Source organism: Protopterus annectens, chromosome 2.part0 (assembly GCF_019279795.1).
Source record: "Protopterus annectens isolate FY-2018-M chromosome 2.part0, PAN1.0, whole genome shotgun sequence".
Lineage (NCBI taxonomy): Eukaryota > Metazoa > Chordata > Ceratodontiformes > Protopteridae > Protopterus > Protopterus annectens.
The window spans coordinates 917,042,548-917,061,913 of record NC_056728.1 but is presented as its reverse complement, the minus strand read 5'-3'; the positions used below and the strand labels follow the sequence as shown (position 1 = coordinate 917,061,913).

At 38.4% G+C, this 19,366-nt stretch overlaps 1 protein-coding gene across 1 annotated transcript in view; it reads right to left on the bottom strand.

The window, feature by feature from the left end:
• MTHFD2L (methylenetetrahydrofolate dehydrogenase (NADP+ dependent) 2 like) overlaps positions 1–19,366 on the bottom strand; it is a 1,043,973-nt gene that overhangs the window by 9,919 nt on the left and 1,014,688 nt on the right. The window contains exon 7 of the mRNA XM_044061163.1: positions 5,709–5,834. Within this exon, the coding sequence (XP_043917098.1) occupies positions 5,709–5,834 (126 nt within the window). The remainder of the gene's footprint in view (positions 1–5,708; positions 5,835–19,366) is intronic.

Below are 19,366 nucleotides of genomic sequence, written 5' to 3'. Positions count from 1 at the left end.
TGGATGTGAGAAGGAAAGAACATGTTTATAGACTTATAGAATAATATGCATGTATAACTGGCAAAGAAAGACAGACTCTGTTCCATCAAATATTAGACTATGTGGTGGATCTCATAAACATTATAACTGCGAAGGAGTTTAATTTTGAATTAAGGTGATATTTAAAAAGAAAGGGATAGCTGTAAAAAACAGGAAGTGATAAAATGTGGTTAATTAGCTGTGTGGAACAAAAGTCAATGGACTTATAGAAAGGAGGGTACTTGGATTTGAAACTGATTATTTTGTATTATTAGAAGGACTGAGGGTAGCAGATGGTGATACAGTTGTGACGGGTTTTTCAGACCATTTAGCAATATGGATGGAGGTGATGGAAGAAATGTAGTATATTAAAATAGAAAAGGGGATAAAAAATAAATGAGAAATAATGGGATAAAACTGGAGAGTATTGCAGTTATAGAAAGATCATGAAACAATGAAGGCAAAACCTGTTTGAATAGTGGATTAAATTTAAACAGAAGCAAAAATAGTGCTCCCCCCCCCATGACAGGATATTGTAAAAAATGAAACATGAGAAAAAAACATAGAAATGTCTTGGATAATTTTGAAAATAACAATAGTATTATGATATGGAAAAAATATAAAAATGACATTGAGAATATTAAGGCATTACCATTTAGATATAGATATTGTTTACAAGGGAGAAGGGAGGAGATATCTGTATATTTGGGAAAAATAGTAAAGGAGGTTATTAGTATAATGAGGGAAATAAAAATGTAAAAGCAGCACTAAAAAAGGACACAAGAGCAAATTATGAGTAGTGCAGTACAGCATGTGGGAATATATTTAAGGTTAAAAAGAAGAAAAACAAGAAAGAATGGAAAGAGAAAAAATCCAGAATGAGTTAAGGAAGAATTTGAAAATAAAATAACTTTTAGTTAATTGTAAAAAGTTGTTAGGGAAATAAATGTTGATGCAGTGTCAGGTCCATATGGTATAGGGTGTGGAATGTGCAAGAAAGTAATGGCATGACAAAGTAAGTGTTTTGTAAATGCACTGAATGAATAGCTGAAGGAGGGTTTGTTTTGAAGAGTTATGTAGTGGGATATTAAAATTTATATGGAAGAAAGATGAGAAGAATGAAATAAAAATGTGAGACCTGTCACTCTAAATAACACAGACTATAGCATTTTATGAGGATAATACATGGAATGGAAGGATGACTGATATTATGGAAGAATGTATATATTGTATAAATGGGAAGGTAAGGGATGTCAAGAATTATTATTGGTTATGAGAGAAATTGTGGATGATATTATAAGTAAAAGGGGATGTGAAACTTATTGTAGGGTGTATTAGCAAGGCATCTGATACTGCAGTACATGATGATTTGTGGGATGTTATGGAGAAATGGGGAACAGTTAATAGAATTAGGAAAGTGTGCATGTCAACATATAAAAATAATAGAGTGACAGTGTTAGTGAATGGGTGGCTGAGTAAAGAAATATACATGGTGTGGTATAAGACAAGGATGTTGTATGTGATGGTAGCTTATAGAATGATAGATACTAGATATGTGATGCAATAAGAAGTAGCAATTCCAGTAGTTTTGACAACCATGGGTGACATACAATTGTAGTCAATAAGAACAAAGTACAAATGAGGGAAGTGTTAGTTTGTCTTATTGCATGTTTAAAGGAAATGGGAATGACATTGAATAAATATAAAAGTAAGGTTTTTGGTGATGTGAAAATTGTAGGTGTGTATTTCTCAATGAATAAAGTGTATTTGTTAGGGATAAAATTTGTGAAAATTTATGCAGTTATGCTGCAATAGGAGAATTTTAATAAACAAATTGAAAGAAATATGTCTTCTGTGGATAACATATAAATTAGCATTCAGGAGAAAGGTTTATCTGGTGAGTTTGGTCTTAATGAGAAAAATAGCATATATGTCAGATAGGTTCATAGTTAAATTCTGCTTCTGGGCCATTTTAAGCCTAGCCAGTTTCTCTTTTTGTGCATGAAATAACCAATATCATTTAGTAGTAGACTGTCTGTAGCCATCCCATTGTTGATAATTATATACTACCCATAATGAGAATAGCTAGGATAATACCATAGATAATTTGAGGGCACCTATGCATGGGATAAAACATTTAGATGCTGCCTCTGACCAGTAGTATATCAGGGCAGCCCTGGGATAATTTTCTGTTTCCCAACCATAGATCTAAGTTACAGTTGAATGTGGACAGGGATGAACTTTGTGTTATGTGGATGGGGAGTCAGATCCAGAGCAGCAGTTTTGTCTGACAGATATACCTGTTTCTGTGATATGAATGTTTATATGATTCCATATGGGGTTTAAGACTAAACCCAGTGAAAAGAGGTGTGTTGTGTATGAGTAGGAGTCACTGAATCCAGTTGTTTTTTTCTGCTTCTTTAAACTTGTATAGAGTATTAAAGTGGGTACAGGAAGAGAATGAGAAATTAATAGTGAGAATGCTTAAATAAAAGTACAAAAAGTTCTGGAAAACTAAGAAAAAATGGTAAAAGAATATGTAAATGAAGAAATTAAATACATTATCAAGAAAAATACTAATATGTAAAATAAAATTTTATGATGTAGAAAATGATAGAAGGATGTGATTTAATAATGTGATTAAATAATATTATGTCAATCTGTGGGAAAACTTACCAGAATAAGTGATTAAAGCCATTAAAGTAGAGAAAAGTATATTAAAATAGTAGACTATCAAGATTTCCTATGGAGACTGGTAATAAATAAGTTACCAGTAAAGGGGAATATGGCAGTTGAGCATATTTTTTTAAATGTTGTTTTTTTTTAATGTAAACATTTTGGAAACTCTGGAAAAAGTTGTGTGCAAAATTTATTTGAGAATATTAATGACATAAACAATATAAATATGAATATGATTATGTGCAGATATAAGAATGAGAAGAAAGAATATGTGACAAGGGCAGATAACTTATTTTATGCAATATGGGTTATTTGGAATGAAAGACTGAATGAAATTTTATTTCATGGGAAATGGGTTTTGGCAGATATATTGTGAAAAATTAGATTATGGCTGTGGAAGGAGTGGGAGTCAATTGGAAGTATAATAAGGAAGATGTTATAAGAAAAATGATAGAAACAGAATGTGTATACATGTTCCTGCAAATATGTATATTTTGTAAATATTCAAATAATGTTTTTATGTTGCGTTAAATAAAGGACCCCTACTCTTTTCGATAGATGCCAAGGGATCTTTACGTCCACCTGAGCTACCACCAACTCAAGCAGATGGGACCTCCGTTCAACATGTCATCCAAAGGACAACACACCCAGGAGTGTAGCACTCCCCTTTATGCTCCATTGCATTGTCAGCAACTGATCCACCTATTGCAGGGATAGAACCAACAGCCTTCTGTACAAAAGGTGAGCACATCACCTGTTGCACAACTGCCACTGCATTAAATGTTATCACAGAAGCAAAAGCCAAGGGTGCCAACATTTTAAACTTCTGCAGAACTGTCTGTATTACTACAGGCAAATCAGCAAAATGTATAACAGTAATCATTAAATCAGTGACTTTGTACAGATACACTGTTTGCACAACAGAAAGCAAGCACAATATTATGCTACTAAGTATAGTATTTATGATGCTGCCTAAAGTATTACTTAGAATATTATTAAACAAGACTTAAGTTTGTCAGATGGTACAGTACAGTGGATTAAGTCTACAAGCTGTTAATGAGCTTCTTTCTACTGTCCAGAGTTTAATACCTTCATCTGCTGACTGTGTAACTCTTATCAAGTCATTTAACCAGACTGTGTTCTGGGCTGAGTCTCAAAAGAAGATCACTGCACTAGCCTAGTTAACAAATAGTGATAAATAAATAAAATGTAGTTTTCTACTGTACACTTATCTCCATGTTCTCCAGTTCTGCTAGTTCTCCAGCCCTATATAACTAAGGCAATTTTTGACCAATCTTATTTATGATATCTTGTAGCATCTCCATTGATGCCAATGTTCTTTAAAAACACACAGGTAAGTAGTAGTTGCTAAATATAGAAGTATGACTTTAATAAAGTTTAGTAGTTACTAAGCACTAATCTGAGGAAGAGAGGGGTTGATGATTCATCAACACAAACATCTTTTCAGCCATTTGGCTATTACATAGTTGATGTCAGGTGTCTCTGCATTTTATTAATAGGCATAGCCAAAATAGTCAGTGTTGCAAAAAGTGATGCAAACAAAATGCAGCACTTTCAGAAACCAATTAAATAAACGGAATATGTGGACAACAGGTTTGAACTGGCAGCATGGCTATATGGAAGTTATGCTGTAGCATGTGTGACCACCATCTTAATCCAGATACTCACAGTAAGGTAGCCACATAAACAATTACAGTAAACTATTAAAAATGGTTTAAAATTAGAAAACAATAATTCAGTGAATATCCCTATTTTTCATCACTTAGTTATAAATATCCAGGCATAGAGCCTAATGACCATGGCTGTAAAATTATAACACAACAGATAAACTATATAAACTTGCATAAATGTAAGCTGGGGAAAATAAAAGTGCTCATGAAGGCTGCAGGCACAAAACAGCAGCATCAGGAGGTGCCAGTTCAAGAAAACATAGTGTTGTAAGCTCTGTAAAAGGAAAGTACTTAAAATATAAAGCATTTTGATAAGATGTCAAAAGTCAAGAGACTGGTCATGTGATAGAAATAAAGGCTATATAACAAGATGATGGTGAGAAGGGCAGGAACAACAATTCTCTTAATTCTACTTTTTGCTGAGGAGCTTTCTTGTTCTTTAAATATAGAGTAGAATGTATATACCAATACTTTAAATGAGTAAACAACCTCTACAAATATTAAGTGTAAGGGTTTATTTTACAGCAATAAATAGCAACTCCTAATCAGCAAATGAATTTAATGATAGAAAAAAAAACAGTGAGGACTTGTAAGGGTGCTGCATTAAAGGGAATGACCATTACTGTAAAAGATAACAATGGGTACATTATGTGCAGGTCTAAGGAAACAATTTACAAAACTGTTTAGGCAGCTTCTTACTAATTACTATACAATAACCTCTATGTATCAAATTACTAAAACTGTCTTTGTTAACAATGTCTACAGTGCCAGGATTCTAAAGGCAGAACATTAGCGATGGTGATTCACTTACTGCTTCTATGCTGCTTGAGATTCCTGTGGCTTAGAACTTCATTCATCTCTTAGAGCTCACTTTTATGGCCAGACTCCTATATGTGTCAGATTATTAGACTGCATTTTAGAAAGAGGTGTCTAACTAGATCAAGTCCAGCTTTCTATTCATACAAATTTAGTAATTCACTTCGGGAGTGGATTTCTGGAGAAAAATGTATTGTTCCTGTGTGGTCAGACTTTGGTGTACCTGTTTATCTGATTGTGTTTTGTCAGATGATGTCTCATATCTTATGCTCAGACTTCTCTCGACTTTAAACATGATTTATTCTGTTAGGAGGGTTCTGAAGAGAAGCACACTCTTTCTGCAAAAGTATAAGGATGTGGGATGCAATCTGAAGGAGATCAATTTCTGCACTCAACTGATGTCACCTGCAGTTAATAATCAGACAGAATCTCTACACCTAAAATTCAAAAGCATGATATGTTTTTAAAGAAATTCACACTGATCACTGAACTTCTGTCACTTACCATGGAAGTCCACATCTCCCACTAACTTTATTTTGCCCGTTACTGGATCTGGGACACGATTGATGCCCACATCAATGACAGCTGCACCTTCTTTGATCAGATCAGCTGTGATCAGTTTTGGGATACCTGAAATAAAGGATGGAGCATTATTTTCAACATTCAGGCACTTATATTTTAAATGATTTGTTCTTTAGTGAAAAGCAAATATTTACTGTCTGACAATGAGTTCTGCCCACTCAACATTAAATAAAACGCACATTGTTGTCTTAATTCTCTAAATAGTGTTTGCAAACATATTTATCATTATCATATTTTCAACCAAGTGCCGTGCTGAGGGCTATGGCAGTAACAAGCTGAACAGGACAGAACAGACTTCTTATCCCTAGCAACATTCATTTCCAAAAACAAGTAGGAACCGAGAAACAAACAGTGAAAAAGCTCTCAAGCCAAGGAACCAATGCTGCTTTAACGTTCTTTATTTAAGACAAAACGTTTTCGCCCCTGCTATGCAGTAGGCTTCATCAGAAACATACAAAAAAAAATGCAACACATTTTTATATATAGTGCAGGCATGATGTCATTTCCTTCCAAACCAATATGTTCAATAAAACAAGGGGTATGTCCTTCTAAAACCAAAATAAAACCATCCTTAGCAAATAAAAAACTATTGCAAACTAATGGCAATAAGTATTAAATTAAAAATACATATTATATGTATTAAATAGAATTATGTACCAAATACTTATGTACTACTACTGTACTACCTGCAGAAACAGGGAATTGCAATGGGCTCACCCTGTGGTGGCAGCGTAGCTAACATGGTGGTTGCTTATTGGGAAAATGAATTTTTTAGAGTGAACCCCCAGCTTAAGGATAAGGTTAAATACTATACCCGCTTTTTGGACGATGTGTTCATACTGTTTGATGGTAATGAAAGTGATGCAGTTAATCTTTTAAAATTGATGAATGACTCTTCTACTTTTTTGAAATTTACTTCCAAATTCTCTCTTACTGATATTGATTATTTGGATGTCAAACTTGTGAAGGATGTTTATAATAACTGTTATTCATCTTGCATCTACAGGAAGTCTACCTACTGTAATAGTTTCCTCCATTACTCTAGTAACCACCCCCCAAAACAGAAAAGATCCATCGTCAAAGGCCAGTTGGTCAGGGCTGCGCGCATGTGTAGCACTGTAGAATTATTTATAACTGAGTGTGCTTTTTTGAAAGATTTGTTTATCAACAGGGGCTACCCGCACATTTTAATTGATGAGCTTACTGATGAGGTAACTATGAAAAGATCACTCGGCTTCTACTAACCTTTGTTAGTTCCTAACATCCCAGAGTTAACAATGACATGTGATACGACCAATGTGAGCAATTTAGAAATGCTTGATTCCAGTATCGCTAGTGCCTTTTCGGTACAACCACCAATTGACTTTTGTTCTAGCCTTGTGATTACTTTTTGTAGAGAGGTTGGCCCCATTTGTGCCATCATTAAAAAGAACTGGTACTTCATTTACAACAGTTCAGTATTACTTAAGAAATTAGGTCCATCTCCCTCTATTGTTTATAGAAGAGGGAAAAACCTAAAGGAATTATTGCAAAGATCTAGTTTGCTTACAGCACCATCTAGACAAGTAGGTAACTGCCCTTGTGGCTCTTGCAATAGATGTAAACACTTGAGAACTGGTAATTCGTTTACAATAAGGAACAAGAAATATAACATACATTCTAAGATCAATTGTAATACGAAGTCAATTGTTTATGCTGCTTTCTGTGTTTGTTGCCCGTGCTTTTACATAGGGAAAACTGATCGTAAATTTAGTGATCGGATCTATCAACATCTCTATGCAATAAAGAACAAAAAAATGGACAATGCTTTATCTAAACACATTGTACACAACATTGGGCATAGGTTTGAATTTATGGGCATTGAGCATGTTAAAAGTGGCCCTAGGGGTGGCCCCTTGTCACTTTACTTAGAGACCAGGGAATTAGAGTGGCAAATTGGGGTTGCTTACCCTGGTCTAAATGAGGCTTGTAACATCTCCTCAGTACTCAGATATAAAAGCTATCAGAGATAGTTCATTTACGAGCATATTCTCTAAATGTACATTTATTTATATTATAATATTAATTAATTTGTTTATAAGTATTTGGTACATAATTCTATTTAATACATATAATATGTATTTTTAATTTAATACTTATTGCCATTAGTTTGCAATAGTTTTTTATTTGCTAAGGATGGTTTTATTTTGGTTTTAGAAGGACATACCCCTTGTTTTATTGAACATATTGGTTTGGAAGGAAATGACATCATGCCTGCACTATATATAAAAATGTGTTGCATTTTTTTTGTATGTTTCTGATGAAGCCTACTGCATAGCAGGGGCGAAAACGTTTTGTCTTAAATAAAGAACGTTAAAGCAGCCTTGCAACATTCATGATATTAAGCTGTAGAATCTACAACTTTTGCAGAAAAGGAGAGGAAAAATTACCCTTCTAATGTCTTGGATCTGCTTTGGGGCTGTGCTTGGTAGGCATTCTGAGGAAGCTACCCACAGGAAGCTCTTACAAGATGCCTAAAACACCTTCAACTCCTCTCATCGTGGATGAGCAGTATCTGTACTCTGAGGTTCTGCCATATTGTTGAGCTCTAAAATTGCCATGGAGAATGAGTTTAGTTATGGAGCAAAAGAATGCCAGTTTTGCTGTCTTTGTCCATGGTTACATCCTTTCAGTTACTGTTTAAAGCCCATGGCCATATGTGAGTTTGGACATACAATAATTAGCAAATTGAAAGACCTGTACAGTGCTTGCAATACTGCCAATGTTGCACAATTCCACTGGTCATTTTCAATTACCTCTTTAACTTAACTATAACAAGACCCTAAGATACTAAACTGCTTTTTTATATTCTTCTTTCTCTATTTGTCCTTTCCCAGTAGCTGGTCCCATCTGACACAGACGGAGTGATCCAACAGAAATTCATGAACTCTGGTTTGGAAATGATGATTTTCATGAACTTGAACATTTAATCATTGTAAATTTAATGGTATTTATAAGACAATTGCCAAATGTCAGCCAATTATTCTTACATTTAATTTACATTACACATATAAAGGTAATGAAAAAAGTGTGCATGTAGTTGAAAATGGTGTATGTCAGTAAGGATAAAGATGACAATGACACTTTGTATACATAATTTGAAGTCTAGGCAGACTACTCTATCTTCTGCAAAATTACTTGTTTACAAAGTTTCACTCATTCACTATGATGTACACATACATACACACAAACCTGTACCTATATAGAAAGATTTTGTGTAAAAACAAAATATGTACATAGAAAAACTAACATTGTTTTGGAATACTTTTCATGAACAGCATGAAAGATAAACATTACATTCTCCCAAATTTTATCCATGAGTTCTTTATTCAGAATGGTCAGACTTGTCAGGAATCAGAACATCTGCTTTACTTGCTGCCTATCTTCCTTACTTGACCTTCCTTATTAATATTTCATCCGTGATAACTGACATGTCTGCCATTAAGTACTTAATGTGTAGGTTAATCCACTGCTTAGTCGCTAATTTGAAAAGTACTTCCCAAGATCACTTTGGGTCTGCAGTAATGGAAAAGGGACTTCTTTCAATGGCAAATCTCTTTTTCTATTAATCAAAACACCTAGTGTTTATTTATAAGGTCACATGCGAAGGCTGTTAACACAATCCTTGTCTCAGAGAGTGCCTGCTAGCTCAATACTTTGTACAGAAACAAAGCACACCACAGCAACAGCCAAAATAATAAAAAAAGTTAGTTTAATGGTGAGTGCTTTTGTGGAGTTACTGCTTCATTAGGCCAAGTAAAACCATAGGTACACAGTAATATAAAATATAAAAATACCAATAAAATCATAACAACAATTAAGGCACACCAATAGAAACTATAGAAAAGGTTAATGCCTCCCTTTCAAAATAGGTTTCAAGGGTAGGCTTGAGTTAAATCCAAATATCCTATGTGCTTTCCAAGCTACAATCCATTTAAGTTCTAACTTCTCAATGTAAGTATTAAAATCAACCCCCTCTCACATTATGTGAGACAAGTTGTAGAGCCCTGAAACAAAACCTATTGTGTTCCATGCAATAAAATGCATGGTTTGCTAGGGCACTGGTAGTTACATTATTAAGAAGATGACCAATATATTCCAAAATATGTTCCCTAATCTGGCGTGTGGTTTTACTGACACAAAAACAGGAACAGTCACTGCAAATTGCCAAATATATCAGCTTAGTACTTCTACAAGTAGGAAAAAATCTAGCAAAAATATCTGTCTAGTAATAGGGGGATAAAAATCTAATTCATTAGAGATATATTTACAGGTTCTGTAATTACAACAGGGAAAGATGCCCCTTTTCTCAGATAGAACTCTATCAGGCACATTCCCAAAGGAGGAAGCATAGCAAAACATCATTTGAAAAGAAAGATTATTTCTAAAAGCAAATCCAAGTTCACTCCTAACAATTATCTTAATTCTATCATCTGATAATAGAATAGGATAATTTTTACTTTCAACATCACAGAACTGACAAATATTACTAGAATTAGTAAAAATCATTCTAGGAGAGTGTCTAACTATTTTTTGAGCACTATGTTGCACATGTCTGGTATAGTAAGAATAAAAAGGGAGCCCCTCTGTTAGCCCTAAAATTACAAATATCATTAAAAGTCTCATTAACTACATTAGAGTAACCTCTTTCAACAAAATCATCATGTAGAGGAGTAATAGCTGTATCAAAAACTCGGTCTTCTGTAGATAATCTAGAGACCCTCAAAGATTGTCTTTTAACTATATTGGAGAAGACATGAGGGATACATACTTGCATAGTGCAACAACCCATTCTTCCAACAGGATTTCTTGAACATCTGAGTATCTAAACCATTACTATTGTTCTTAGTAATAGTCACATCCAAAACATTTATGGATGAAAAGGAATAGTTAAGTGTGAATCTCAGAAAATGTGTAGTAGATTCTAAATATTCAACACATTTCAAAATATCCTGGATGTTACCTTCCCATAAAAGAAATATGTTGCCCACAAATCTGGCATAATATTTAATATGCAGAAATCAGTTTTATTATTACAAAAACATATCCTTCTCCCATTGCTTCAACACAAGGTTGACATAACTGTTGGCACAGGAAGTCCCCATAGCAACACCTAGTTGCTGAAAAAATTGTTGCCCCTCAAAAAGAAAAAAATTGATATTCAAAATAGTCTCCAATAACATACAAATAACTGCAATCGTATTATGTGTATAATCACTATGATGTGTAATAAAAAATCTGATAAAATCCAACCCTTCTGTATTCAGTATTACTGTAACCAATGTATTCACAACAAGTGTAAACAACAACCACCCATCAACATCCAAATTATTTACCAAATGAAATAAGGAACATAAAAACTGTGAAATGTCTTTTAGAACAACAGGTGCTGCATATAGCAGTAGATTCAACTTACTTTCCACAAACAAGGATAGAGATTAAGTAAGCCAGCGTCATCCTGAAACTATTGGGTGCATCGGTGTGTTAACTAGACTCTTATGGAATTTAGGTAGTCCATATATCACGGGTGTTAATGGAGATTACACAGAAAGACTATTGTAGGTATCATAGTCAATTAAACAACACATAAGTATGTTATACAAGTCATTACATACTTCAACTATTCATTTATCTACTTGTGACTGGCAATTCTATAATATGTAGCTATATCAGAAAGCAGATCCCACAAACTGGCAATGTAGTCTTTGGTATCTAATATCACAACAGCACCACCTTTATCTGCGGGTCTGATACTTATTAGGTCATGCAATTTAAGATCTGTCATAACCTTTCTCTCAATAACAGTCATATTATGGAAGTTACTGCAATCATTGCTATTAAATATCTCATAAAAATCAGTTTCACATAATTTAACAAAAGCTCACAAACAAGGAAGCAAAGAAGGGTTGAAGGTGCTGGGTTTTTCAAATACTTACTGTTAGCATTAAAAGATGTGCAATTAATCTGAGGAAACATATATACCAACTTTACCGATCTTGCAAAAAGTCTCACACTTGTAATGACATCCAAAAGATCAGATTTATTGTCTGGTACAAAGTTCTGACCTTTATTCAAGACATTGTGCTGAGCCTTTGTAAGGGGATATGATGATAGTTTAATTAAACACTAAATCCCTAATTTCCGTGTTGCTACCTCAATACTTTGCGTTTTTATGTTGCACATGGTTCACCTGGCTACCTATGATCTCAAATGATCTCATGATGTAAGTCTGGATACTCTGTCATGAAATGCTAATTTTTAAGACTTTACCTCAGGGTATGCAGTGTTATTTTATTTATTGTATAACTACCTGGTAGGAGAAGATTTAATTTAATTTAAATGGGGCAGATTCACGAAGGCTTGCATGGAGTCTAAGAGTAGGGTAAAACTCCATGCAGCCAACATGTCCGCCGAGCGATCCAGGAACAGCCGGTAGGGACGTGCAAGAGAGCTCCTAAAACGACTCTTACACGGACAGGGCTAGGATATGCAAATTACCTCAATTGCTGGTGAAAGCTATGCAAATGAGGTAAATTTGCGATCCAGGAAACCCGAACATGTCCGAGTAAGAGTAGTGTTATTTGCAGAAATGTACTCCGTTGACAACTAAGTACCATTCTGCAAATAGAAAAACGGAGCCATGACAGCTCCAAAAAAAGGATACATCCAGTTGAGGAAGCATGTCAATGGCCAAAAATACGGCCATTGGCAATGTTCCCCGTTGCAAAATAAAGATAAAATATTTTTTTTTTTATCCCAATCAACGAAGTATAAGCGTAGCGCAGCGCTGTGCAAATGTGCTGCGCTCTAAAAACCAGAAAACCAATAATTAAAATTCACAAATATGGATTTTATTGTAATTCTTAATTTACAATGCAAGAGAATGGCAGGCTGAAGACAACATGGCTACTGAGGAGAGGTTGCTAAGGGGGGAAGCTCAGTCTAAGAGATGTAACCAAGCATTAGTAGGCAATCCTATGCAAATGAGGGTAAGGACAGTGAATCCCAAGTTTACATAGCAAATGAGTACAGTCAGTGGAGTGTAGGAGTAGGATAAGGGGAGTATCAGAGTAGAAGATAGGTGACATCATGAGGGGGGTATATATGAAAGAAGTAAAGCTAATTGGAGCAGAGTGGCATGTGTTTGCTCTCAGTTACTCATCACTGGAAGAGGTGTGTCAACAGGTACCCTAGCTAAAAGCAAGAAATTAAAGGTGTATGCTGTGGATAACACTAAAGTTTCTTGTTGAAGTGCATGCAATGTGTTTGCGCGTGGGTGCTTATCTGTATATCTGAGTAAGACTGTGTGTGCACGTGTACGCCTGTGTGCGCGCGTTTAAGCCGGAGTAAGCATGTCTAAGGTTGTTGAAATGTGTGTAAGCGTGTATGCACCTGTGTGCACGCATTCTAGCAAGAATAAGCAAGTTTTAGTCCATGTAAGCATGTGTGCGCACGTGTGAGCTGGTGTGAGCGTGTTTGCATTTGTGTGCATGGCGCTGCCCCCCTAAGGAAACAGAAAGGGAAAAGGAAGCACAACAAATAGGAAGTTAACCAGGGAGTACTAGCAGAGCTAGCAGGTGAAAACAATCAGAATCAGGCAATTACACCGGCAATACACTAGCCCAGCCCAGCACTTAAAACTCTGCAAACAACTTTCCACCATGTTTTCCTCAGAGATACTGCAACACTGCAGTAAACTAAGAGAAGTGAAAACTTAAAAAGCTTTACTGAGACAAAAAAATGTTAGGGGCTGCCATTGCTGTTATAAGGCAACATATGCAACATGCTGAGGGTGGTGACAATGCGAATGCTGCTGGACAACCCACAGTGAGGAGATAGAAAAGAGTGTACAGGCCCAGGGTAACCTATCGGGGGCTACATGAGCTGGAGATAGTGGCACACTATAGAGTGGACAGAGACCTCATGCAGCAAATTGTTGAGCTGTGCAAGCCACACCTCACACACAGAACCAACAGAGGGGAACCCATCCCAGTGGAAACCAAGGTATGTGTTGGCCTACGAATATGAACAACAGGTACCTTCCAGAGACCAACTGGTGATATGATGGGGATATCACAGGCATCAGCATTCAGGGTACTGCACCAGTTCCTGGATGCCATGTCAGCACATGTCGGTGATCATGTATATTTCCCCAATTCCCGTGAGGTATTGGCCAGCAATATGCATCTCTTCCAGCAAATAGCGGAATACCCTGAGGTAGTGGGTGCAATAGACTGCACGCACATACGCATCAAAGCACCAGCCAGTGAGCGGGGTAGGGTCTACTTTAACCACAAGGGCATCCCCTCCATCAACTGTCAGGTCATGTGTGATGCCCAGGGCATAATACTGAATGTGTGTGCTGACTGCCCTGGAAGCTACCATGATTGCCATATCTGGCATCTGACACAGCTGTACCAGACATTTGCCAATGGGGACATCCCTCATGGTCACCTAGTAGGGGATGCTGGCTATGCACAGGAGCCATGGCTGATGACACCCATCAGAAATGCACACACACCTGAACAGGAATGCCATAATGAGGCACACGCACAAACACAAAATGTAATCGAGTGTGTGTTTGGGCTGCTCAAGTCACGGTTCCGGTGCCTGGACACATCTGGTGGAGCCTTGCAGTACTCACCAACTACATGTACTCAAATTGTCATGGTATGTTCTATGCTACATAATATGATACTGGGAAAACAGCTGCAGCAGGAGCAGCATAGGCCCGGGCCAAATATCCCCCCACCATTGCCAAGGCCATCACAGGCAGAGCATGACTCAGAGGAGGAACAACCTGAGCCAGACCCAGTAGGCAGAAGGAGGCATGCCCAGTATGCTTTGGCCTTGGCAAAGAGGCAACGCATAGCACATACACTGGCTCAGTAGGAACCCTGGAAAGGATACCTCTCTCTGACTCGCACATATAGTAAAAGGGATGCCTAACTTGACACTACCTGTTTTCAAACATGTATAGGGAGTGTAGTATGTGCATCCAACATAGGCAGCCCTGCAGCACCACCTGAGGCATGATGTCCATGTGTTAAGCAATATAAAGCAGTGATAAACAGCTTTTACCACTATTTAGTATATGTAAACAAAATTGCACACACTAACTAGCACAACTTTGGTGGTCAATGTTGAGCAATATTGGGCAACATTCATCAATGTTGGTTAACGTTGAGCAATGTTGGACAAGCTTGGTCAAAGTTGGGCATAGTTGAGCAAAAGCAGGTAAACATGCTCATATTTGCTCTACTGGTCCTTAAGCAGTCTGGTCTGCTCAGTATGAAAATATAAAGCATTGACAGGCCTCGAACCCAGAATACTGTGCACTATAGTCATAGCACTGAACCACTAAACCATGACAGTATTTCACTGGTCAGCCTGTATGAAGAAATGTTGATAAGTCTATGCAAAGTATCTCATGGAAACCCTGCAGGCACAGCATAATCCCTGTCGAGTTATGACACAAAGGTGAGCCCTGCAGTAAAAATAGAACCTGATTTTTAACACACATATAGTATAATGTTAATATTGGGCATGTTCACACACATTAACAAATGTAGTGGACTTCAGACAGCAACATACTGAAAGGTCATACTGGGCATGCTCACACACTTGAATAAATGAGACAAATGTCAGGCAACAAAACACTGAAAGGCCAAACTGGGCATGCTCACACACTTTGGCCATGTCTTAGTACAGCAGTGGGCCACACATATCTGGCAGTTGCATGTGTTAACCCAGGAACCTCTCACTATTCACCAATCCGCCTTGTGCACACAGTTATATGACAACAGACACATATGTAATATAGTGGAACCCTGTCATAATCAAATATGTACTACAGATACTTAGGTTGTTCATAGAAAGTGGGAAAGCAAAGAAGATAAAAAACCTGCAATCAGTATCATCAATAAACAATGTGCACTCCAAACATTATCATAGGTTCATAGGTTGATACTAAGCTATCTGCCCTAGGGCATTTATAAGCCTAGCCAGAGTGTGTTTGGCTTTTGCAACCCTGTTAGATTAGTAGACTGTGCTTCTGAATAGTAGGTCACACAAGATAGCTCTTTTACAGTTAGTTTATTGTGTCTCTGTCTAGCAGGGACCCAGAAGAGATCCCAGGGGTAAACATATGATCACCCATCCACTCGTCAAGATTTCTCCTGTAGAGGGTCAGTGAGGGGCTCTGCCTAAGCAGGGCTGGGATTTCATTCCAGCATGAGGGGAGCCTCTGGGATATGAATCTGTCCCTCCAGCATGTCCTATTAACTTCTGTGCTGAGGTTTAAGTCCCTGGAGTGTGTAGCTCTAAGGGATTCAGATATCCTGAGGTGGAGCATGTCCATTAATTCTGGGTTGGACATGGCTTTAAATGTCAGGCACAGATCGCATCCGAGTAGGCGGTAAGCAACTGAGTAGAGCTAGAGTTACTTTAGCTGAACTGCGCAGGGCATCTTTGTGAGTCCCTAGATCTACTTGGTGAGGTACCTTTGTGGCCATCACAGTTGCTGCAGGTGTCGGGTAAGGTACATCCCAAATGGGGCATTGTATCCAATCATGGGCCTGATGAGTATACGGGCACAATGACCTCTCTTGATCTAGATGTGAAACCTTTTGGGATAAGGTGGGCTATATAGAAGGTCTGTCTAAACACTTTGGCAACGTGATTGTCAAAGATGAGATTACTATCTACTCGGGTCCCCAAATCCCTAATGTCTTCCATACTTAATGGATTACCACCTATGTGGTAATGTGTGGGCACTTTGTTATTCCCAAAGGGGATGACTATGCATTTAATGGGATTTAGTTGTAGGCCATGGCTCTGGCACCAGTTATCCATCTCTGTCAGACCCTTTTGGAGGATGCTTGTGCCAGCTGGCGAGTCGATTATGGCACCCAGTTTGCAGTCATCTGTGAACTTGGTCAGCCATAGTCCTCCTGTGTTAGCCTGTATGTCAGACAAATATATACTGAACAAGAGAGGTCCCAGGACTGAATCTTGTAGGACACCACTTGTAACTGGTGTAGAGTCAGACATGGCACCTGCAATAATGACCATGTGGGTGCTATCCCTGATCCAGTTTGCAATCCATCTTGTGACTTATGTGTTGATATCTAAGCTGGTGAGCTTATTTATGATGCCCGAGTGGGGTATTGTGTTGAAGGGTTTTGCGAGGTTCAGGTAGGCTGTGTGGACTACCTTCCCTACGTCTATGGACCTGGTAACTGTTTAAAGAAATCGACCAGGTTCAAGAGGCAAGATCTGCCCTCAACAAAGCCGAATTGGGTAGGATCCAGTGTCTGTAGGTTCCCGATGTCTTTGTTTATGAGTTCCATGATGATACGCTCCATAGCTTTGCAGACCAGGCTAGTTAGGCTTATAGGGCGATAGTGTCCGAGGTCCGTTGTGGCACCACCTTCGTGGAGTGGGACCACTGTTGCTGTATACCATTCCTTGGGTACATATCCTGTAGTAAGTCTGATATTGAACAGTGACTTTATGTGAGGGTAACGTTCTTCATGAAGCTCGTGTAATATGCAGGCCAGGACAACGTCCAGTCCCACTGATACTGTGTTGTCTGCTTTGGAGAGGGCAGCTCTCACCTGTTCATCTGTGATGTCAGGGAGGCTACACTCTGTTGGGATGGACATTTGCTCTTTAGGGGGGATGGGAGGGGAGACATTTGCACTGAACCTGTTTGCCAGGATGTTGGCAATGTCTGTGGGTTCAGTGTATTTTTTGTCATTTTGCACTAACTCACAGTATATCTGGGAGTTGCCACCCAGGTTCCTGACATAACTAAAGAAGGCCTTGTGATTGTCCTTAGTGTCTGGTGCAATTTTCCTTTCCAAGCGGGCCTTAGATGAATTCATGAGTGATCGTAGCTTCTAGCTAGTACTGATCAGAGATGCCTTCTCTTTTTGGGATTGTACTCTATCATGTAGTAGCCTTCTCCTTTCGTTGTATAGCTTATTTATGGCTGGGGTCTACAAGACAGGTTCCCTGCCTTTGGAGGAGTAAGTTTTGTTTTTATTTGGGATAGCACGATCCATGCATTCCAGTAGGTGTCCATAGAATGCGTTTGTAAAGGATTCTGCGGTTTGAGCTGTATTTACCACTGTCCCAGGGTCTTTGAAGGATACCACACTGGTTTTGAGAAGTGTGACATTTGCTTTTGTGAAGTTCTTCACCAAGATTACCTAGGATGGGGGTGGGGACGGGATATGGATGTCCAGTGAGATAAATGTATGGTCTGACCTTACCAATGAGGGGTATACCTCTGGTGTGGAACATAGAGTCCCCATGTTGGTGATGATCAGGTCCAATATGTTTTCCCCTCTTGTGGGTGTGGTGACCAGTTGTGCCATAGCATTTGAGTTTATAAATTCTAGCAATCGTTGGGCGAGGGTGTTGGGGCTTGAGTAGTATTCCCAGTCAATGTTTGCGTAGTTGAAGTCACCCAATATAATGGTGTTTGGAGAGACCTTTATATTCTCCAGTGTTCTCAGGAAAGCCGAGTGGGGTTCCTGAGTTTGGGAGGGTGTTCTGTAGCAGGCTACAAACTGAAATGCAGTTTTGCCCACTGTTAGTTGCACATGTATGGTCTCCGATGCTTCGTGCAGTGCTACTAACCTGGAGGTGTGTGTATCTGTGATGTATATGGATACTCCCCCTATATTTGTTGGTCGGTCCGAGTTTTGTGGCCGAAAAGCATGGTATGAAGTATAACCTGGTAGTGCTGGGGTGCTTTCGGTAACCTTGAACCAGGTGTCTGTTACTGCACAGATATCGATATTCTCCATACTGAAGAGAGCCTTGAGTGCGTGCATTTAGAGGTTTAGACTTCTGTCGTTGAGCAGTATTACCCTTAGTTTCTTTTACCTTGTATTGTCTATGGAGGTGGGTTTGTCTTTTGAGCCTTGCCTATAAAAGGCACTATGGGGGTGGCAAGAGCCTTAGCCAGTATTCGAAAGCCCAGGGGTGACAGGTGCAAGCCATCCCTAGCGAAGCAACGTGGCATGTCGAGCATGTCATCCCAGGCTGACAGACACTGGATCCCCTTTGAATGACACCAATACGTTAGCCAACTGTTAAAATTGATAATTTTGTCTTTATACTGTGGCATCATACTTGGTGAGGGTAAGATGCTACACAAGGTCAGGGTCATACCGGCCTGGGCTACATGATCAGAGAGCTCCTCTATGCCTCTTGTCATGTAGTCCAGGGAGGAACGTCTGAGGTCATTCACACCAGCATGGACAATGATGGAGCCATATTTGTACTTGCTTTGGAGTGACCTGAGTGCATGAGTTATGTGGCGGATCCTGGCACCCGACAGACAGCTCAAAGTGACCTTCTCCTTGTTCAGCCTGATGAGTGGGACATCAGTGTGTCTGACAATAGAGTCACCTATTACAAGTGTATTAGGTGTGTTGTTTAGCCTTAAGGGCAGTGACTGTGTGGCACACTGACTTTGTGAACTATGTGATATTTGGGCATTGTTGTGGGGTAGCAATTGTTTGGGT